The sequence below is a fragment of the Micropterus salmoides genome, unplaced genomic scaffold, assembly GCF_014851395.1.
Source record: "Micropterus salmoides isolate LMB-PRFRI ecotype aquatic unplaced genomic scaffold, ASM1485139v1 Ms_hic_scaffold_8, whole genome shotgun sequence".
Lineage (NCBI taxonomy): Eukaryota > Metazoa > Chordata > Actinopteri > Centrarchiformes > Centrarchidae > Micropterus > Micropterus salmoides.
Window position 1 is genome coordinate 27,778,673 of NW_024044570.1, and position 22,694 is coordinate 27,801,366.

Sequence of the window (22,694 nt, forward strand, 5' to 3'; positions counted from 1 at the left end):
TATATGAAGTTTACCCGTCTGAATATATGGAATGTATATAATATATTCAAACTTTCAATCCATATATTCAGACTTTCATTCAATTAATTCAGGGTTCATTCAATATATACAGACTTCATTCAATATATTCAAACTTTCATTCAATATATTCAAACTTCCATTCAAAATATTCAAACTTTCATTCAATATATTCAAACTTCCATTCAATATATTCAAACTTTCATTCCATATATTCAAACTTCCATTCAATATATTCAAACTTACATTCAATATATTCAGACTTCATTCAATATATTCAAATTTCCTTTCCATATATTCAGACTTTCAGTCCATATATTCAGACTTTCAGTCCATATATTCAGACTTTCAGTCCATATACTCAGACTTTCAGTCCATATATTCAGACTTTCAGTCCATATATTCAGACTTTCAGTCCATATATTCAGACTTTCAGTCCATATACTCAGACTTTCAGTCCATATACTCAGACTTTCAGTCCATATATTCAGACTTTCAGTCCATATACTCAGACTTTCAGTCCATATATTCAGACTTTCAGTCCATATATTCAGACTTTCAGTCCATATACAGACAGTTGGCAGTTTGGAATTGTGTAATTTAGCTACAGAAAAGCGTGATTTCTCTTAAATAAAAATCATAATAATAAAAAAGGTGGAAGATACCATTAAATATGTCAAAACATATCGGACTGTCAAAAGTATACAAAAACTATCTGAACCTTAACATAATCATTTTCCTGACCATGGAGTTCTGGCAACACAGTCAATAAAAGCATTAATGAAATAAAGACGTTAATGATATTATGCTTGCATTTAAATATATGAAGTTATTTGTTGTATCATGATATAAAATTTGGGAGGGGCGTCCTTTTCTCACGCTAGCCTTGTTCAAGGACGTGACTTATTGCGTATTTGTCTTATTGTGAAAGTTATGACCGGATAATCTGTTCAGTGTTGTGTCGCTAACTCGACGTGAATCCAACAAGAGGAGAAGTATTTTCTCCCAACTGTCTCTGTGTTTAACTGTTCCTCTGCAAGTGATCGTGGGAAAGACGTTTTTACAGACTTTATAAAAACAAAAAATATTTAAGACATGGCGCTCACCGATGCTGACGTTCAGAAACAGGTAAAGTAACTTCGACAACGTTAGACCCGTTAACTGTTAGGTTTAACCACGTTTATCCAAGTGACCAGATAACTTTAGGTAACTTTAGCTAACGGTAAACACAACGTTAACTAACATGACGCTTGCTGAACGGGCTAAAGCCTGAACTAACTTACCGTTGTATGTAGCTGTTTACTCCGCACTTGCTGTCGTTACGTTTCGAGTTTGTTACTAAACGTGCTAACGTATTTTGTGTTTCAGTAATTTGATAGAATTGTGTTAAGCTAACGTTCCGTTGTCACGCATGGGAAGTTGAAATAACGCAACTTTAACGGTAGATAACAAGTTAACTTTAACTTCATCCGTCACGTTGATGTTTTTGTAGCCGTTAACGGAATCATGTAACGCCTTTCCATTGATGAAGTATAGGTTTAGTAAGAAAATGTTTAAGAATTGTGAATTGCTTTTTTTTTTGTTGACCTTTGGGAGGCATCTGAATTTGAAGAAAGTATTTTGTGTTTGTCTCTTCAGATCAAGCACATGATGGCCTTCATTGAGCAAGAGGCCAAAGAGAAAGTTGAGGAAATTGACGCTAAGGTAATTGAAGCCTGTCTGTCAGTCAGTCTTGTGATTTCTGCTGCAGTGACCGGTAACAGGCCTTGTCATACCCATCTGTTTACAGGCAGAGGAAGAGTTCAACATTGAGAAAGGTCGTCTGGTGCAGACTCACCGGGTGAAAATCATGGAATATTATGAGAAGAAGGAAAAGCAGATTGAACAGCATAAGAAAATGTAAGTTGTTGGTCGTTTATTGCCGGTTTAGGAAAGAATGTTTGTTTGGAGTTCAGTTATGGTATGGGTTTGCCTGTTCCTGTCATTGTTTATCACACACTTTGTCCAAATGCTTAGATTTGTACTAGTATAGTAGCTGTTTCCACAAATTTAATCAGTCCTTACCAGATACATTTGTTTTTTTTCTTCCCGCATAGTTTTTCGGTCCACTGGTCCCCCCAGTTATGGTTGTTCAGTGTGAATTAATATTTGTAACCACATCACCTTCCTGCCGTTACACTGAGCAGCTGTTTGATAGGTGTCCTGTAACATGTTTATGTCTAGCAATTTTTTTTCATTGATTTTTTTCCTTCCGCTCTCATAGCCAGGTGTCCAACCTGATGAACCAGTCGAGGCTGAAGGTGCTGAAGGCCCGTGACGACATGATCACGGTTAGAAATCAATGCTTGTGTCTTTAACTCCAATTACGCTTCATTCAGGAGTTAGCTCTGTGTGCCCACATTTCAGTTGAATTCCACCACTCTAATACAATGAAAGTGAATGGATTTTCTTTGTTCCTCTCATCATTGAAAAATACCGTAGACAAGCATTCACACGTCTCTGCCTATACGCTGTATTTTATCTGTATCTGTAGCCACAGTGTGTTTATGAACGTGAAATTCTACATGTGTTCTTTCCTCAGGATTTGTTGAATGAGGCTCGTCAAAGGCTTGCGGAGATTGCCAAGGACCCTGCTAGGTACTCTACCTTATTGGAGGGCCTGGTGCTTCAGGTAACAACACAACTGCTGTCACAGGAGGATACAGGTAAATCAACAATTGGTTTGTCGGTGCCGCTATGTTTCTGAGTTTGTGCACTTCCCTTTTCAGGCATTCTATCAACTGCTGGAACCAAAAGTTACTGTTCGCTGCCGACAGCAGGATGTAGAAATGATTCAGGTGAAGTTGAGCTGGCTCTAGTGTATGTTGTGATTATTGTAACAAGTTATTTAGGAAGGCACAGGTAATTGGGAGAGCCCCTGCACCTTGTGTTACGTTCGTAATAGCTTGGTGGTATTGTGTTTTATAAGTCTTTGTTTCATTGCTTGACAGGCTGCAGTGAATAAGATCATCCCTGTTTACAAAGAGGCAGTGAAGAGCAACATAGTCGTCAAAATCGACCTGGAACGTTTTCTTCCATCACAGATGTGAGATAGTTTAATGTACTTTAACATCAACTATTCCTCTTTGATTTTAAATGTTTTGTCAGGGTAGTTATTGTTCTCATTGTGACCATGACTGGAAAAGGGTGAACAAAAGGCATACTTAAGCTGAGTTTGTTTCTCATCTCATGTAATTATCTACCGTCTTTTTTTTTTTCTTTTTTTTACAGCTGTGGCGGAGTTGAAGTTTATAATGATAATGGGAAGATCAAAGTGTCCAACACTTTGGAAAGCAGACTAGAACTTACGGCACAACAGGTAGATTTACTATGATATCCTATATCTAAAATCCAAATCATCATTTATGACCTTATAACACTCTAAATGTAGTTTCTGCTGTTTGCCTGTGGAGGGCAGCACAGCCCACTTGGTTTTACAGTGATTAAATGGTAATTACCTAAAGGTTGGAGAGCTGAAAGTGGGAAAAATGATTTCGATAACTCAGGCAAGACTGTCATGCTACACACAGATTTACCATTCTTTCATTTAGTGTAATCTTTTTTAAGAAGGGGTTAACACTGATTGTTATTTTTACTTGGATTGTAGGTTCAATCAGGTAAAGCAGGAAAATTAATTAGTCATTACAGTTTTGCCTTTTATAAGTAATTAAACATTATTAATTCATGCCTTGTGTTTGGAGTACCTGCTCTGGTCACAGATGAACAGCTTTGAGCATGCATCCCAAATGGTTTCTGCTCCCTACACACAGCTGCAGATTCAGGCAATAGCATTGTCAGTACATGGGCCTCCTGTAAAAATGAAATGTATGCACTTCAGAAACTTTAATAAATCTTTTCACTTTTTGCAAGCAAGACGCTTTGTTTAGTCTTTAAGCTTTTGCACTTGTAACACTAGCAATAAGTTGAGGAACTTTGGATAAAGATGTAAATACAAACAACTAAACAGCCCCTCCAAGGCGATGTGTACCAGACACACGATAATGTAGTTGACTGTATTGTTTGTATAGTGGCAACATGTTTATATCAACAAAACATTTGACAAGTGTCTAAAAAAAATTTTGTTTTTAAGGAAATAAGTTAACCTCTGTTTATGTGTGAGGGGGGGGGGGGGAATATTGAATAATCTACATTTGTCATGTTTCTCTAATAATTTATGTCAGTAATTTATCATCCAGGTTTTTCCTATTAGTTAATTCTGTGAACTCATTTGTGTCCTGACTTTTACACCTGACAGATGATGCCTGAGATCAGAGTGAACTTGTTTGGTGCCAACCCCAACCGCAAGTTCACAGATTAGCAGTGGATTTGACGAGAGCAGGGCAAACACGGGTGGAACATATAAGGTGACCACAGACCATCACCATAGTGAACAGGAGTCCGTACAGTCCACCTACCAATCATTAGGGTCAAAGGAAACCCTGATTTACTTAATGGGATGCCACGGACATGTTCAAATATCTTTTTATTTTTGTACTAATGGACTGAATTCAACAAGTGCACTTTTGCTGATGTGCCCTCTATTTTACCTCTTCAGGGGTTGTCTTGAGAAATCTGTTGCTCTTTTCTACTTGATGAAAGTAATCAAAGTTACATTATAGGTCACCAAAGATACACATTTTCATTTCACATATAGCCTTTGATAACGTTGATTATCTGGGATGTTTGCCAAATGTTGCTTGACAGTTTGTGTGTGTGAGCGCGTGTGTGGGTAGAGAAAGCATGTTTACCATTGTTGTGAAGCACTTACAATACGAAAAAACCAAAGAAATAAATGTGTGTGACACAGAGAAATCAGCATGTATGAGATATCTTTATTTACAGCTTGTAAACAAACATTTTACTCGGGCTATGTTCATTCTACAGTGAGGAAAATGTAGCAGCCTAGGTACACTAGCCACGTCAAAATGTGCGTTGCATTAAAAATGTAAAAAAAGAGAGAGAGAGAGAGAGAAAAGCTTTTAGTGACACCCAGTGGACTAAAGTAATGGCAAACTGGCAAACAGTTGGCAAGACAAGGTGCCATACTCCCTCCATGGGTTGAACAAATATAATTGTCCTTGTTAAATTGGACTCAAGTACCAAATCGACAACACCAATTCCACTGAATTCATTTAAGACTTGCTTTACAAACTATCCGTATTGATAAGGCTTTAATTGCATTTATTTTAGTTTTTGTGCGCACATCATTTCAAGCAACATATTTTCATGTGTGACTAAGCAGTAAAATCAGCCCTAGGCTTCTCATGGGTTTTATTTAAACCCTTCCAAGCTGTGGAGAAGAGGAAGTCAAGGCTACGAGACAGCGGCCCAGCAGTCTAACCTGCGGCCTTTAGGCAGGAAGTGAGCTGCGTGTTAGGGTATATTGTACGCTAATACAGGGATTAAAGCATTACCATCCGATTAACAAATGACCTTAGAGACACTGGCAGCCAGAACCTCCCAATCCGGTGAAGGAATCCAAGATTACAACTCACACCCCACAGATGGAGTGGGAGGAACGCATAACGCGGTAGGCAGGAGATCAAGCTCCTTCCAGAGAAACACATCGAACATCGAAATCTAAGTGATTGTCATTTGAAGTGAAGCCCTAATACTCAGTTCAGACTGATATCAAATGTTATACAATATTACCTTTTAATAAAGATTAAGAGGGGAATGTGTCCCTTAACATATGGATGATGCACAGTTTTTCATCATGACCGAACAAATGGTCAGATTGCTTGGCATTTTAGTTAACAGCCTCAGACATCACGCAGCAGCTCTCTCTTAGCAAAACCAGACAGAATAAAGGAACAGTCCCCAGACATATTACAGCAAGTACGCAGGGATAACCCAGACAATTTGGGACACATAGCCTCGGATTAGTCACACCCACACACAGGACCCTGTTTAACCTACAGAATCATGTTGACAGCATTTAAAAACCTAGAGAAACAGGATTAGTGTGAACCCACTGGTCCACATATTAGTAAATAGAGCCTCTTCCTATCTGACCGTTCCTTCTTCCTTTGTTTAGTGGCCTCATTTCCCCCCCTCTGTATTCACCGTTCACCCAGTTGTGTCACTTTTTCACTGCAGATTAAAGCAGCAAATCACCTGTACAGAGGCTTCACAACCACCGCCACCAATGACGAGCCCTGCTATCCCAGCAAACCTAGCACCGTCTCCCCTACCCCAAGGAAGTATACACCCTGCGCAATGCCGAAAAGAGGAGCGATGACTAGAGCACGACACGTTGCACCCTTCAGGAATGCTGAGGGGCCCTCCCGGCTCATGATGCGCCTGCAAAAGTACACAGACCGGACAGCAGGAGAAAAAACAATGTTACAAGGCTCTTCACATGTATGTGTGTTAATGTTTCATCATAGACTAAAATCTTACCGTGTGCAGTCAATAATTCCTCTGTATGTGTCCTCCCCCTCTCCTTTCTGCAAGGTCTGCAGGCGAGTCTTTATGACTGTAAAGGTATTTAAAACAGAAAGTAATTTATCAGTTTAAAGATGACTGGGTGTCAGTTAACGCACACATCAGCCACTGTGGCCACAAATGAAACTCTCAGCATTATGGTAAACGCTAACATGAGGTGTAAAGTAGAGATGTCAAAAACTTTGAAATCACTCCATTTTTACTATTGGGGGCACCGTATTCACTCAGTGTGTACATTTATTTACAATAGAGTTCCCTGAAGAATTCCACAATGGAACAGAAAAAGCAGCTCCCATGGCATGCACACAACTTCGAACAATCCTACCATGCAATGCATTGAATTTCATAGACTCGAAAATTACTGCAAAGTGTCCGAGAATGAGAACAAGTGGGTGATTTCGAACACAGACAATATCTATCTCATACAAAGTTTGCTAACATTAGCTAACCTTAGCAACCATAAGCTATTGATCCAGTGATACAGACCCAGTGAGGCTGCAGCAACAAAACCTTTGAGTGGATTGAATTGAGCAAGGTTGCATTTTATTGCTGATGATTCAGCTTTTCATTTATAAGAGGAAGATTGTTCTGTTTCATATTTCAAGTTACATAGTTTTGCCTTAAAATGTTAAATAATCTTAAAGAGAAGTTGGTCTTGAACATACACTTGCTATCTCTGTGTATAGCAGAGGCTGAAGTCCCCATTTAACACCCCACTTCCTCTCCTACCATCTCTCTTTGTCTGTTTCTTGTTCCCACTCACCATCCAGTGGGGTTACAGCCACAGCTGCCACTGAGCCTGCGGTGCAGCCTGCCATAAAGGACTGCATGAACGGTGCCCGGGACTGCACGTCACCCTGGCTTTCCCGGCCCAGCGTGTTTAGGTTGGCAAACAGCGGGAAGTAGATCATTGAGAAGGGGACATCCCTGGAAAAATGTGATTTTAAAATGAGGTTAGATTAGATGAGATGGCAAGGAAAGTGAGAGAGAGAGAGAGAGCCTGTATTACATGTCAGGGCAAATGGGACAGACTGAAAACAAAGTGGGAGAGGGTGAAGTCACAGGAGAGAGAAAGAGAGAGAGACGTGGTCCCGGTCAGCTGCAGTGTAGCAGCCAGACATAGCTGCAGGACTTCATTGATCAGTGTTGATTGGCAGAGGTGTCAGGAAATACAACAAGCGCAGTGTGAGTTGCGCAGTGTGAGTTATGCAATGTGAAATCAGCTCATTAAAGCAGTGAGCTGGGGAACACAAGTGACTGTGAATGGCCATTTAAGTGACAGTTTTTAAAGGTTTCCAATATCAAATCAAAATGGTGGGAAATGACTGACAGTTGCTTCTCTCCTGCTGTTATTATTTTATGTTAAGTAAAACAAATGTCACCTCATTAAGGTGGCTCCTGCCCCCCTGTAGAGGCCCGCGAGTCCACGAGTCTTCAACAGCTTCACAGTGATGCCAGTGGCTGAGGGCCGTGGAGGAGGGCTCGGTTGCGCTGCTGCGGGGGCCACCAGCGATGGAGCTGGACCAGGAGCAGCAGCCTGAGCTGGAGTTGGAACAGGCCTCTGGGCAGCTGATGGTCAAACACACACTGTCCCAGGTTAGAAAAGACATGACTAATATAATCATGCATCCATATTTGACGGTTTTTGTTACTGAACAAAGGATGGGCTACCAACTTTTTGTTTTCCCATTTTTGACAAAAAAGTAAATGGGAAGTGTGCCAAAAGATGGATGCATCATTTATGTGAACACTAAACTCATCTTAAAAACACTTTAATGAGAAGCACACTTGTGACTAAATGTACACCAAATCAATAAAAATATGTGAGGACAAAATGCAATTTTTAGAGTTCCTAGAATTCCTGAGTAGGTTTCAGTACATTGCATCATTTTATACAGACCACCACCATTTTACACATTTTTACAGAGGGAAAAATCTCTTTTTAAATGCATTAAATCCAGTTACTAACTCACCGAGCCTTCCTGCATCCTGTAGCTGGATTTTAAGCATCTCCATGGGAGTGGTGACTACCACCTGACAGGTCCCAGCCCCACACCCTGCCAGTATCTCCCCCCACAGGGGCAAATGCCTGGAAACACAATGGAGTGTCAGTAACAGAAGTTAACACTAGGTTATTTAAAACTAGGTTAAAGAGTGGCATGCTTGGTTTCATGCAGCACAAATAAAATACAGATGCAACATGTGTGCAGGTATCTGCTGTAAAGCAATACATTCAGTGGTAGGCTATGTTTCAGCTGGACCTATAACGTAGCTTGAGGTGATTTTTATGCAGCTTTATTACTGTATGTGTCAGGATGTATCACTGAAGGACCAAAATCAATGTACCCATCCTTAGAGAGTTTCTGTCTGAAGACGTCATTGGCAGCCAGCTTGATGGCTTTTTCTGGTGTTACAAGAGTGAGGTTCACTGCTGCACCTGGAAAACACAAACAGGCTGATGACAGTGTTTCCACTAAGGTACACAAATAGAACAAACCTACACAGCAGCTTATGGCTCGCCACCGTGGGCCGATAGCAGGAGACACTGTTTGTTATGATAAAAAGATTGAGGACTCACTGGAGAAACAACAGCGTAGGTGGCCAGATTAAGCTTATAGTAAAGCACAATTATAGTGTTGTTTGTCACAGGGATTAGAAATGCAAAGAATACCTCTATAGCATCCAAAATAGCCCTCTGAGCGTACCGTCTTTGCCAGGCAGTCCAGCCTTTTAAAGACAACAAAGACAACATTGTGTGAAGTAATTAGGTCCTCCTGGAACACACCCTAACAATGTTAACTATTCACCATTGACTCTACTGACATTTAGGTCAAATAAGTAGTATTATGCTTTATTCATAATGATCACCGGTATTGCCTTTACACCATCACCCTCTGTCCTTTCATAACAACAAACTGGGACCACTGTCACAAACTGTATGAGCATTTCTGTCAACACTCTTTTTTTTTTCTATGCAAAGAACAGAACAAATCCAACCTCCTAAGTGGGCCTTGAGGGGAGTTATCCAAGCTATTTTTCCGTCTCTGACTCACAGTGGAAAACCGCAGTCTAAAATGTCTGTGCTGGTGAACACAGGATGGCCACGCCCAATCAGCCAGCAATATTGATGCCTACCAGATGTGCACAGTAAACAATTCAGGGTCTGTGTGTCTTTTAAGGACACCGTCTTTTTCTCTAATGTGATTTTTGTTTCAGATTAGAAATTCACAAACTGAGGTAATGGAATGTGAAATTGTTTTGGAGCATTCCTTTGAATGTTTAAAAAAAATCAGTGAATACAATCTGCCATTTAATGTTGCCACGACAGTCCTTTAAAACACACGCTGCATACAGCCATTCCCCTAATGAGATCCCATGGGTGAGTTTTGTACAAACTCACCAAAAACACTGGACCAAATATGGGAGAGTTTAGTGTAGCTGCTCCACCCTCTGAGTGGACTTCAGTGGAAGAGTATGTGATCTGTATAAGCTAAATAATTGTGGCTTGTTTATAGCTCAAATTAGAGAGTGCACATTTAACACCAGCAAATACTTGGTTACATTTGCTTGCATGTCTATAGCCCTTCCGTAACTTCAAAGATAAAGATGATTATAGAGGCCTTTTCTTAATAACAACATCATTCAGCGATGCTAAGACAAATATTTTCAGTAATGGGAAAGCCCCTCTCTTTGTACAGTATGAAGCAGATCAATGACAGTTTCAGGTTGACTCGGGCCAGGGGAGCCGTACTCACATTCCTTTGTAGACTTGGATGCCCTGCTGGTTCTGTAGGCGGGTCTTGGCCAGGTCAATAGGAAATACACATGTCACACCAACCAGGCCTGCCACGCCCCCATTAATCAGCTTAGCAGGGAGGCTGCTAAGGGATCAACACGGACACACATATGCATGAACAGACCCATGTAAACCTAGTCACCCACACTCAAAACATTCAGATTCATTGACAACAATGCAAATAAAGCGGCCACATAGAGTGTCCTCAACCAGACAGACACACACACAAAGAGAGTGTCAAAGACCGGCATTAACGTAGCTTCTGCTTCCACTTAATGAATATATTTTGTCTTCATTGAGCTAAACCAACAAGGTACAAGATAAAAAACCAACAAGGTACAAGATACTTACCTAACTTTCTTCTCCGCCATCCTGCTTGTGTTTGGGCTCCAGGCCCCGGCACACTACTCCTCTTCTCCTCCTCCTCCTCCTCCTCCTCTTCCTCCTCCACGTACTCCTCCTCCTCGTCTTCCTTTTCCTCCTTCCTCTTCCCTCCCACACTTCGGCACGCAGCCCAAAGTTGTCACCACAGCTCAACCTTCACCTGCCCACCCACGCCGCAAATTGGCTCACTGCTTCTTTTAATGGGGCAGCACTGGACCGCCTTCTTCTTCTTCTCCCTGGTAGGGCATGGGTGGACGCCCCTTTTTTTCCTGTTGTGGCCAAAACCCCCTATGTTGGATCTGTGTCTTATGGCCAGCCTCAATGCTTTGCTGTACCTCACACCAAAACCCAATCTCTCCCCCACTGCCTGGAAACACAAAACACATGCTGTTAAAATGGATCTGGTTGTTCTAAAGAGTATAAGTGAGACCAGGATTTCGCTAGTCTGCATGACACGTAAGTCAAACAGAATAGACATTGGCAATCGTTGTAATGGAGGATTGAAACCTCTCATATTAACTATCAGGGTCTATAAAATCCAGACTTACTCATTCAAAAATGTGAATAGCAGCATATCCCAGGACTACCACACTGAGACAGAACATCTTGAGTCTTTCTAATCTGCCAGCTAAAAGGGATAAGAGTATTTGATCTAGCAAAGAGGGCAGAACTGTTGGGCTTACTGGTATTCTTTCACGGCATTTGGATCCAGCAATTACAAAGGACTGAAAAGTAGACTTGAAGGGAAGTTTCTTTATTAGGTTTTCTTCTAGGTCTTTTCTTTCTTTTTTTGTTTGTCCTGGAAGCACAATGGTTTGTAGTCTAGCCTAAGAAGAGTGCATCACAGACAATAGAAATGCTGTTGAAACCTTATCTGGGGTTCAGAGGTTGCTTTCATATACTATGTCCTCTGTTTCTTCCATTCTTTTTCTGCCTTTTCCCCTCCTGACTTCCCCTTTCCCTCAGCTCCCTAATTAATCTCCCTCTTAATCTCTCCACCTCTATACCGCCTGTATTTTTCACCACTGCAAACCTTCGCTCTGTTCTCTCCTTTCTGGACAGAAAAAAAACAGTTTTTGCTTTGCTCATCTTCATGTGTATCTTTTGATGTCAGCTTTTTCATGTCCAAAGATTTTTTTTCTGTTCCTCTCCCCTTCACACTCCTGTCTTTTCCATTGCAGGCTCCTTGTCACATTCTACACATGCCTTTCACTGAGCCTCTTTCTGTGAAACTTTCTTTCAGCTCAGCTCCATTCACGCACAGTAGTGACCCTGCCAAAACACAGACAAGGGTGCCTCACCCCAATCCAACCTCCAGCTCTTAGACCACTGTTTCCCCTAAAAACTGCACTGCAACTCCCCGCTCACACAGTTAGCCCAGCACAAGCCCTGCGAGACTGCTTTCAAATAACTTAATTTTCTTCTATCACAGAGACATAGCAGTGGGGAATGGGGGTCTTACCTCTGTCGGTGCATCCCACAGACGGGATCAAGCTGTCCACTTTCCTTTGACTTCAACAATGCGTGCAGCAATGGTAGTCAAGCGAGAGCGATCTGAGAGAGCCAGCCGCCACTCAGGGGCCGTTGCACAAACACCAGCATTGTCCGGCTGCCTAAGTCCCTCCCTCTCGTGGTGACTCCCCGTGTGACACAGCCCCAGCAACACAGCTCTGCACTAACACAACTCGACATAGACTCATGCCTGTGGAGCTCCTGTCTCACAACACACGCAATAGACACAGCAGGACAAATACCCATGGTTACAACTCTGTGTGTATTGTTTTTAAGAATATATAAATGAACATGAACAGCAACAAAAGAGGCTGGCCATCAGTAATGAGCTCTCTATTCAGCAACCCTTGTATTACATAATACCTCTAGGCACATTGAATTCCACAAATGTTCACAGACTTAGACTTACTACCAAGATTACAGTAATATCAATGTGATTATCACTGTTTGGGACATTTTTATTATTAGGAAATATGTAAAAGGAGGTAATCAGCAGACAAGAAGGTTATGTAAGCACATCATCAAAAAGACCATGTGACTACCACATCAACTGGTCATTGGCCCTTAACATTTTTTTCATGAGCACTGATTGATGTATTGATTCCTGGTAATGGAAAAACAATTACTAGCAGTAATCATTTCCCTCATCAGCAGGGGAAATCTTTAATTAAAGATATTTGCTAGGTTGGCTTTCACATTCATCACAATTGGTTATACCATTTACTGTTAAAAGAAGAAGATTATTTGTGGCGAAGAACTGCCTGTGGCATTCATGTCACTATGGAGCATTGGTGAAAGAGTGCCTGTCTTTGTTTCTAGCCAAGAAGGTCAGCAGCCACAGAAATGTCCATGACTCTTTTGCAACAGAAGACTATTCTTAATATTTGGACAGAGGCTAAAGAAAATAAATCTTTATTAGAGGATACATTGCATGAAACAAGCAATTAATCTTTTACATTTATGTAAATGTGGCCTCTAAGACAGTATAATGAAAAGCATAACATGTAGATTGACCAACTTGCCCAGTCATCTGTGCACACATACTGTTTCATTGATGAGTGTATTCAGTGTGTTACAATACAATACAGTGAGAGCACACTTTTGGCATGAGTGTCTCTATGGGGTAAAAAAAACATAAACCTGTTAATTGTGCAGTCCTTAAGTGTATTAAGTATTCAAATGCTTTGCTTAAGGAAAAGTAGCAATACCAAATTATAAAAATGAAAGTTCTATATTTGAACACATTATGTAAGTAAAAGTACAGAAGTATAATCAGAAAAATGTACTTAAGTACTCGTTATACAAAGTGGAACCTGTTATATTTCATATATTATCAATATGTTGTTTGGTAATTTAATCAAAGTTATAAATTTATAGTAAAGTATAAATTAGCATAACATGGGAATACTCAACTAAAGCACAATTATGTCAAATTTGTCACTGAAGTACAGTACATGATTAAATGTACTTAGTTACACTGCTCCACCTACGCTGGAGACTGAGCTTCAAAGCAAGACAGAAAAATGTTGATTTTGGTTCACTGTGTATGCATAGCTTTTTCTCCAATATCTCTGGGTTTCTCTCAAACTCCAAAGTCTTGCAAGTCATGTGTAACCCTCCAATCCATAAAGATGTACTCAAGACACTCATTTTACCGGTTAACCACTGTTTACCATTTATTGTTTGTGCTAAAGATCTAACCAGATAGCTCTTCTTTGGGGTTTTGTATTTCAGCGGGCCACCAAAATTGCCAGGCATAATAATAAGATCAACTCCTTGATCTTAAATCAGAAAAAAAACAACAGTGATGTGACATGAATACATTAATAATTACATATAGTGGAGAGCCTTCTTGATAAATGAATTCATGGATTCAACTGTGAAAACGTTGACGAGGAGGAGGCTACTACTTACTGTTTCCCAGCTGCTAACTTATCTCACTGAGTTTTGAGTTTGAGCATTAAGCTTTCCCATGTAGCTTAGTCTTACGCTAAGAGTCACTGGATTGCTCAGTTGCTTAGCAATATCACAACCTTACATGTGACTGATGTTCCCAAGGTACCCAAAGAGTTTTACTGTCACTGCACTGACGGCACAATAATGCCTGACCACCACTGCCCCGCCCCACTGACTAACTGCAGTCACCTTATTGCACTGTAGACGATGGAAGGCTAAGAGTGTGCAGATTTACTTTTTAAAGAACATATTTTTTGCACTGGACTGGACAGACACAGACTGGAGGGACTGATACATGAATTAAGTCATGTGGAGTGGTCTTCAGTTAGAGTGAAAATCAACTTGATTGATTTATTGATTTACTGATTGATTGACCTGTCTGCTTGGTCACCACACCTCAGCCCAGTTGAACACCCACAGAAGACCTTTGACCAACCTCTTAGACAGCACTTTCCACCACCATCATCAAAACACCTTATGATTGTCTTTTTGAAGAATGTTGTTTATCATTCCAGTAAAGTTCAGCCTTGTAGAACATGCCAAGGTGCACTGAAACAAAACTCTTTCAAATGTTTGTCACCCATCTGTATTACAGTGGTGTAAATGTGACCGTAACTGTCAAAAAAGATGATAGCTGCCGTTTTTTTAAAATGGTGACCTTTTAAAACTACTCTACATAACACAGTTTGTCTGTGTTGTAATTTGAACATACCGTTACTTAAAATGCAACAGTGTTTATTTGGAATTGTGTTACAATGGAAACCGCTTGGGTTGCCAGCAAACACTGCAACAGCAAGGAGCATTTGGTTTGGACTACAGGACTGACTGGACAAGCAAATCAGAGTGGGGTTTGTGTGTGTTTGTGGTATTACCACTCAGCACATATTGTATATCATATAGTATGTATGTGTAGAATATAAAATATATAAGTATAATATATGTATATATTAAACTCCAAAGGCAATGAACCCTACCCATTTTGGAGAATTCATGAGCCTTCCTCTTGCACCCCCTTTAGGCCAAAATGTCAACTTGCACACAGAACTTCTCATAAATCAAAAAATGTAATGCCATTAAATTTGCTGATCACGTTTGTGCTTCTAATATTAAATCTTTTTAAACTAAAGTAGCCCATGGCCCTTCCTCTAAAGCCACACTCAGGGCCAACATTACATTTTTGGCTGTTTGCCTTATATCTATTACATTGGTGTTTGCTTTGTTGTTTTCCCATAGCAAACGCCTGAACTAGAATGGATGGAAAATGTGTGATATGTCTTTCAAACAATCTATAAAATAGGATATAATAGGAGATATGAAGTAGGGAATTTAACTTTGAAATACAGGTCACTGTCACTGAGAACGACTACTGTCTTATTACATGCACTTTTCAGATATTGCGATGGGGGGAGCCCCTATGTAGTGTATTGACCAGATCTTCAGCTGCGATGTTAATGACAACATCTAAATGTAGTGTGTATGTAATGTACTGTACGCGACAACAGCTGAACGAGCCTTTAAGATGTAGGATTGATTGAACATTGTTGTTGTTGTTGTTGTTGTTGTTGTTGTTGTTGTTGTAAGTAAATATAAAGGGTGGTGTAGGTATGTAAAAACGTTGACAAGGACATGAACTAACATCTATCAAAATATGTCAAATAATGATTTAAACTTAAACCTTATCTCCGCACACACGGAAAGCACACTGGGGTGCACTCAGAAACAAGTTACCTTGCTCTGGCGTTACTTTTTTTTCTTTCTTTTTTTTACTCATTCACCATTCACAAGCATTCCCTTTAAACGACGACCGCACTATCAAGACGATGGGGTAACTTGTGACTGCTGGCTATAGACTTTAGCTATTGTAACGAACAGATAATATCCAATTACAAAACATGTTTAACAATTACATGTTATTATTGTAACATAGTAGCGTGCTCGACACTATAAATACCACTTATACTCAAATAAAGCGTAACATAATAGAGCTAAGTAATAGCTCCCCCCTTCCCGTCGTGCGGTGGTATAGCCCTTCCCATCTGTTCAACTCCGGTGAGACGCTGATTGAAACAGATTGTAGCGCTCCGCGGGTCGCAATGGCAACAGTCCGCACAGGACGGCAGCAGCAAGTTTTGTCGTATTTGTAATGTTACGGAGACATTATAAGTCGCTGAAGAAACTACTTTCTAATGTGAGAAACAAACGTTACACAATATCTCCTGTCCGAAAATGTCCCAGGGATGTACCGTTTCTGTGGAAGAGATCCAGTCTTGGTGGGAAGTCCCCGCCATAGCCCACTTCTGCTCGCTGTTCAGGACAGCTTTCAACCTTCCTGACTTTGAAATAGAGGTAAATTAGATTTGTGGTTGCTTGCAGTAACGGGAATGTCTTCAATTACGGAAATGAAAAGTTGTTTATGTCAGCTGTTTTGTCTACGTTGTCTGTGAAACGCCATTTGTAACCTATAACCAGCTATTTGTTTAACCAGCTTAGCAGCATTCTCTGAACTTCTCATTCGTTAACGTTACTAAGGCGATCCTGTTAGTTAACGAGCTACGAGCCTGCTCCTTAGCACAGCTAAAAGCTAGCTTTAATGGCTAATTGCTGGTCCTCAAAGTTGTAAAACATCATGAGAGCCGTTAGTCATAATACAGTTTTATGGTCCGATGTAAATAGTAACGTTACATGTTGCTGTACGTCCAGGGATGGTCTGTTGTTCATGGATAACTTTAGATTTAAGTGCTCTTGTAACAGAACCATGTGCCAATCATTTGTTTTCATTTGGCCAGAGCCCCTTGTTTATGTTAAAGAGCGACTGCAGTTAAGGTCATTTATACAAAGAGTAAACGTAGTGATATGCTTGTAAAAAAAATATTTTTTTTAAATGACAAAACGATGTGAAACTTGCGAACATTTAAGTGGTTACCGTTTGTACAGATATTTGTGCGACTGCAGAAATGTGTTCATACAGGGGGAAAGTCGCGCACTAAGTTGTATTGTCGTCCTGCTCACTGAGTGGACTGTGCTACTGTGTTTTGTTTCTTATTCTGTCAGATAAAGTTAAGTTCATGGCGTGAGGCTCGGGTTTATTGTCTTGCAGTTGCAAGCCATCTGGCTTGGGTAGCCATAGGGACGCAGATGCTGTTCAGGCATTGTTTGCTCGCCCGAGTCCCAGTTTTTGATGGTTTAAGCGATTGTTTCCTATATAAAATGGGTACAATACGTTATAGCGCTGAGATCATCCGCCCGCTCTCTGTCCTATTGCAGCAGAAAGGAATTTTTTACACCACGATTACATAATTCAACTTTGTCACTCGATTCGACCCCTCATATGTTCACTTAAATGTATTCGAAGTTCACAGAACAGCTCATTCCAACATGTAGCCTATCTATTCAAGTATCACACCAGAGTTAATGGCGATTGTTTAATCAATTGTGGAATTATTGCACTTAAAAGAAATTGCTAAGGTCAACACGAGACTCCATCATTCATTCATCCCCACCCCCTTCGCGAGAGAAACACGTAGGCATCGCTTTGTTATTAAATGAGGTGCAAGGCAGATGGGGGATCGCCTAGTTTACATGAAAGTTGAGGGTGTTGTGCCGTTGCATTTCTCCTTAAGAGGGGTTTGGATTTATGCGAAATACACATTACTGTTGAAGCTCATATTGAGTAACAGTTATCCAGCTGCAAAGAACTGATCGGTTGATCTTCTTGATTTTAACTTTACAAATGCTTTTCTCTAGACCAAGCATGACTTGGAGTATTGAGTTTAACATGAGGGTCTTTTGCTGCTACCCAGTTCGTCTTTTATGCATCACTAAGCTGATCACATGTGGGGAGACACCCCCTCAACTGGATTTCAAGGAAATATTGAGATTGATTCAGTGGTCTTATACATTGACATCTCAATCAAAAACACAAGTGTTCAAGGTCATACCTCCTTTGGTTCTCAGTATAGTTATCTGCTGCTGCAGTTATAATAAAAGCTAGATAGTAAATGGTAATAGAAGCTTACTGCTTTAGGTCTTTGATTGAAAAGTGCATTTGTTTGAGAAATATTGCGTCTGTCATATGTGGTGTCACTGTTGATATCCCCACCCTACAGTTTTGGGTGGGAAAACTAGAATGCATGGCTACTGAGTTCATCTAATTGTGTTGCACATCATTCTAAATCACTGGATCACTTTGCATTGGTCTGCTGAGAAAATGGCTATGTGACATTTGTAGATCCTATTTTGTGAGTGTCAGATTCTCATTTCTCGGCTTGCAGAGTGACCATATTTTGGTGAGTGTGTGTGAATTTGAAAGTAAACATTTGGATGTAATACTCTTTCATGCAGTGAAAACACCATAATAATCCATTATAACTGTTGTGAATCCCTGTGTGAACGAGAAAAAAACGGTACACATGGTGAGTGTTTGAGACTCAGAAACATACTTTGGGTTTGGTATCACTTAAGCTGTTTCTTTGTAGTTCTTGACAAAGTTTGAATAAACTGAACCAGAGTTGTGTCCGACTTCAACATATCAATTGACAAATTGTCATAAACTAAAGCATACTGTATGTTGTCAGCTTTAACAAACAGTGTCTGGGTATGAGTGACGGATGGCTCTCCTGTGTGTAAAACAAGAAATCATGTTTTTCTTGTTTTGGTTTGTTTGTTTATTTCTGTGTTGAAAAAAGCAGGTGACTTTCTTAAATCCAATGCATAATGCTGCTATGCTTTGTGTTCTGGGTGAGTGAAAGACTAAATCTATTTAAAGGTTGTGTATATGAGATTCTGAACATTAATAAAGCAGCATGTAAAGCTTTGTAAAGAAATGGTGGAGTAATACTGTCCTGAGCAGGCAATGACGCCACACTCCCTCTGTGTGTTGTCATCCCAGCTTCAATGTGTTAAGTTTTGATAACTGGCACACACGCATATAAGTGCATGCGAGTCCCTCAAACTGTTGGCTTTGAGAGCAATATAACAACTTTTCTCTTTTCTCATCTGTTGCATTGAATTAAGGATTTATTTCAAACTAGAGTTGGTGATTGCTTGAACAGTGGTTTTGATGGGGTGGTGGTGTTGTTGTTGTTGTTGCTGTCCAGTTTGAATTAAGTGTGTTTGACGATGGAGTCTGGTACGCAGTAGTGCCCATTTATTTTCTTTAAATGCTGGTGCTGTAGTGTGACATTTAGTGGCAGTAAATGTTAAATACAGTGACTTTAAGTAGCTGTGTTTACATGGAGACTTTATTCCAGTAATAGTTTCAAATAGGAGCCCAGTCAGAGTTAAAGTGCCTTTGATCAGAATAAACTGACCCATTCTGAAAATTGTCATGTAAATGCTCTGTTTTATTCTTGCCTTGGATTTAAAAAAAAAAAAAAAAAATCTATACCTGTGCATGTTTGCCGACCTGAGTTTAAATGATGTTTAGTAATTCCAGGTACTCTTAAACGGCAGTCCCTTGTATTATATGCATGTGGCTAGATGGTCTTTCAGCCAAGATTGTATAATATGCTGAAAATTGTACCTTCATGGGTGGCCTGAGAAGCTGGTTATCAAAGTAAAGTAGGAAATTAATACACATTTTCCTGGTGTGTATTTTCATGGAAAGTGTCAGGAAGTTATAAAAATGAGGCAACATTAGTCCGACCTTCTTTCTTTTACACTGCAGAGACCAAGAAGACTCCACACTTTAGATATGACAATATTAAGATATTATCTGACATTGTCCTGTCCTTTTAGTCCAGTTCTCACAGTAATATAATACAGCAGTTTGCAAAGACTGGTTCCAGAGTCTGGACAGATCCAACATGTTTACTTTGTGAGGACTTTGTGTTGTAGAAATAAGAGAAAACTGTCCGTCAGTTTGTTTTGCTTTATGCCACATACCAGCAACAAGACAAGCTGGCCTAGTCACTGTCACGAGTGTAGCACTTTGGCCTGACTCCCATTCACCTTTGCCTTCACTTGTATAGTTAAGGTTGATGAAAACTGATAAGTTCCTTTTATGTCGTCAATCAACAATGAGACTGAAAAAATTAAGGGTTTACTTCAATCCATTCGATCCAACTTGCGTGATTTTCATCATGGCAACTCATAATGTGACTCAGTAGTGTGTTTAGCCACATGCCTGTATGCACTCCCGACAACATCTGGGCATGCTCTCACTGCCTTTGTCATCCTGTCTGGCGGTGCTCCTCCTGTTCCTCTTTGCACAAAGGAGCAGATACCGGTCCTGCTGCTGGGTTGATGACCTTCTGCAGGTCTGTCCAGCTCTCCTCGTGTAACGGCGTGTCTCCTGGTATCTCCTCCATGCTCTTGAGACTGTGCTGGAAGATACAGCAAACCTTCACAATGTTCAGACGTATGGATGTGCCATCCTGGACTACCTGTGCAACTTGAATGGGCTGAAGGGAACGCTTCATGCTACCAGTAGTGACAAGGACACTAGAAAAAACGCAAAACTAAAGAATAATCAGTCAGGAAAGATAAAGAGAGCAGTTTTCTGTCAATCGCTTATGCTTCATAACTGGACATTGATATCCCTGCAGTTTATTGACTTGATGATATACTGTGATGATTAGGTGGATTTTTTTGAGCACTTGACAGCTGACGAGATGCTTTTGGCCATGCATAATGTGGATAATGTCAGTCAGCTCCAGTTGCAATCCTATCTCTGGATGTATAGGTTGAGTTACTCAATTACCAGGGGTGGAGTAGGGGGCAGGAAGTGGATGTCATTGGTCATGACAGAGTAGGGGGGTGTCGAGTGATTTCACTCTGTCCTGGGCTTTAGTGTCAACATTCTCTGACATACCGTCAGTCCTTCCATGTAGACATAGCATCTCATATTGGCTGCTGTTGTCTGTGTATGTGTCAGTCTTTGTCACCCTGTCCTTGTATTGTAAACAGCAGGTGTCAATATTGGGGATGAAAGTTAGTTTGTTGTGGAGCCCAGTTGGTAAGAGTGAATAGTCTGAGGTGTTGTTACCTCTTTCATCACATTAAGAACGAATTGAGTATTGTTTTTTTGGTGGTGGTGGGTGTGTTCTGTTCTAACTGAGGTATAGTATGGAGAACTCAAGCTGGCCAGGACAACTGACTAAAAGCCTACTGCAATACTGTCACTTTAACACCTGTTTCTGTTTCTCATAATGGAGACTTTTATCATGAATGCCATATCTGAAACCACAATGTTTCATACCCTGTGAAGCTGCTACCAGGGTTAATATTGACAAACTGACAGAACTGCTGCTGTGGTACTGTTGGGGCATCTCTTCTCTTTTTACGGTGCTGATCAGCGATAATGGACCCCCCCCCCTCTCCACACCCTATCTCCTTGGCTAGCCTTTCAAAACAGCCCCTTGCACACTGTTCTTTGGCTGATACACTTCACTGTCGCTGGTTTCCACTTTCCTCAAGCCGCAGGCAGCGAGCTGGGAAAGCTGTGTGTGTGTGTGTGTGTGTGTGTGTGGATGGGAGAGTTGAGTGGGTGAGATAGCCAGGAAAGAATGAGTGGGTGGGAAGGGATAAAAGGGGAAGTGGAGAAAAATGAGATGGAGAGCAAGTTAGCGAGGAAAAGAAAGCGTGAGTATGAAAGAAGGGAGGCTCAGGGTAAGCATGCCTGTCCCCTTTGCCTGGCTTTTTGTCTCTGTGGCATATGCTTGATGCCTGAAGTCCCACAGCCAACAGACGCTGCAGGACCCTGTTGCTGGATCCTCAATGTGCCCTTCAATGCCAGACATAGCCCATAATGCCAAGGACCTCTGTCCCTGTCATCTTCCCTCTCCATGCTCTGCTGGCAGTCTGGTCATGTATTTATTAAATGTATCTTCATCAGCTACATGTCAACATCCATGCTGTGAACTGACTTAAATTGGCCTCCACTTGAGTCATGATTCAAGATGCAGTGTAATTTATAAGCCTTCAAATTGGACTTTTCCTGTACAAATTACCATAATAACTTTTTTGCAGTTTGACATAGTGCAGACGTTCCCATAATAATATATTCTGGCTGCAAACACATTGGTTTAGTTTATACTTATAATTTGACTGAGAATGATAAGAAAAACAGAAATTACACATGGCTCTATGGCTGGTGAGTTCTGTTGGTTGGTCAATCACTTATATATCTAAGATATATCTCAGCAAATATCATGATGATACTGGGGATCTTTCTACTTTTCTGGCAGTTTCAGCAGGTCCTGTAAAACATCTAGATGGATTAGCACAAATGTTTATAAAGCTGTGGTTCCCTGGGGATGTATCCTAATGACCATGGTGATACCCTGACTTTATCTCTAGTGCCACCCGCAAATATTTACCTGCAAAAATCAGGATATTCCCATCATCCTCAGCTGTATTTTGTGCTTTGTGCTAATTAGCAAGCTAAGCATGTCTAGCTAAGATGGAAATGATGGTAAACCTAGCAATACCTGTTAAACATCAGCATGTTTGCATTGTTGTCATTGTGAGTGTGTTAGCATGCTGGTTTTAGCATTTAGCTCAAAGCACCACGGTGCCCAAGAACAACCTCACAGAGCCGCTA

General features: G+C 40.6%; 3 protein-coding genes across 5 annotated transcripts in view; 2 read left to right on the forward strand and 1 right to left on the reverse strand.

The window, feature by feature from the left end:
* The first annotated feature begins 988 nt into the window (after window positions 1-988).
* Window positions 989-6,410, forward strand: atp6v1e1a (ATPase H+ transporting V1 subunit E1a). Of its 2 annotated transcripts, XM_038704947.1 has the most exons (10): window positions 989-1,146; window positions 1,657-1,722; window positions 1,808-1,917; window positions 2,282-2,348; window positions 2,600-2,689; window positions 2,787-2,855; window positions 3,009-3,103; window positions 3,289-3,376; window positions 4,313-4,421; window positions 6,157-6,410. In XM_038704947.1, the coding sequence occupies exons 1-9, from the start codon at window positions 1,114-1,116 to the stop codon at window positions 4,373-4,375; spliced, it is 681 nt and encodes a 226-aa protein (XP_038560875.1). In that variant the 5' UTR covers window positions 989-1,113; the 3' UTR covers window positions 4,376-4,421; window positions 6,157-6,410. The 2 variants fall into 2 exon arrangements, with proteins under 2 accessions (XP_038560875.1, XP_038560874.1); XM_038704946.1 differs by lacking the exon at window positions 6,157-6,410 and having other exon boundaries at window positions 4,313-4,867.
* On the reverse strand, window positions 4,870-12,303 carry slc25a18 (solute carrier family 25 member 18). 2 transcript variants are annotated; one of them, XM_038704945.1, is made up of 10 exons: window positions 12,147-12,303; window positions 10,652-11,051; window positions 10,260-10,382; window positions 9,176-9,231; window positions 8,851-8,941; window positions 8,478-8,593; window positions 7,887-8,073; window positions 7,268-7,431; window positions 6,460-6,535; window positions 4,870-6,360 (listed from the first exon to the last, which is right to left on the reverse strand). In XM_038704945.1, the coding sequence occupies exons 2-10, from the start codon at window positions 10,669-10,671 to the stop codon at window positions 6,219-6,221; spliced, it is 975 nt and encodes a 324-aa protein (XP_038560873.1). In that variant the 5' UTR covers window positions 10,672-11,051; window positions 12,147-12,303; the 3' UTR covers window positions 4,870-6,218. The 2 variants fall into 2 exon arrangements, with proteins under 2 accessions (XP_038560873.1, XP_038560872.1); XM_038704944.1 differs by having other exon boundaries at window positions 10,260-10,385.
* Window positions 12,304-16,211: 3,908 nt separating this feature from the next.
* The window catches only part of LOC119893178 (cat eye syndrome critical region protein 2), a 37,569-nt gene continuing 31,086 nt past the window's right edge, over window positions 16,212-22,694 (forward strand). The window contains exon 1 of the mRNA XM_038705152.1: window positions 16,212-16,498. Coding sequence (XP_038561080.1) covers window positions 16,379-16,498 — 120 coding nt within the window. The 5' untranslated portion in view covers window positions 16,212-16,378. The remainder of the gene's footprint in view (window positions 16,499-22,694) is intronic.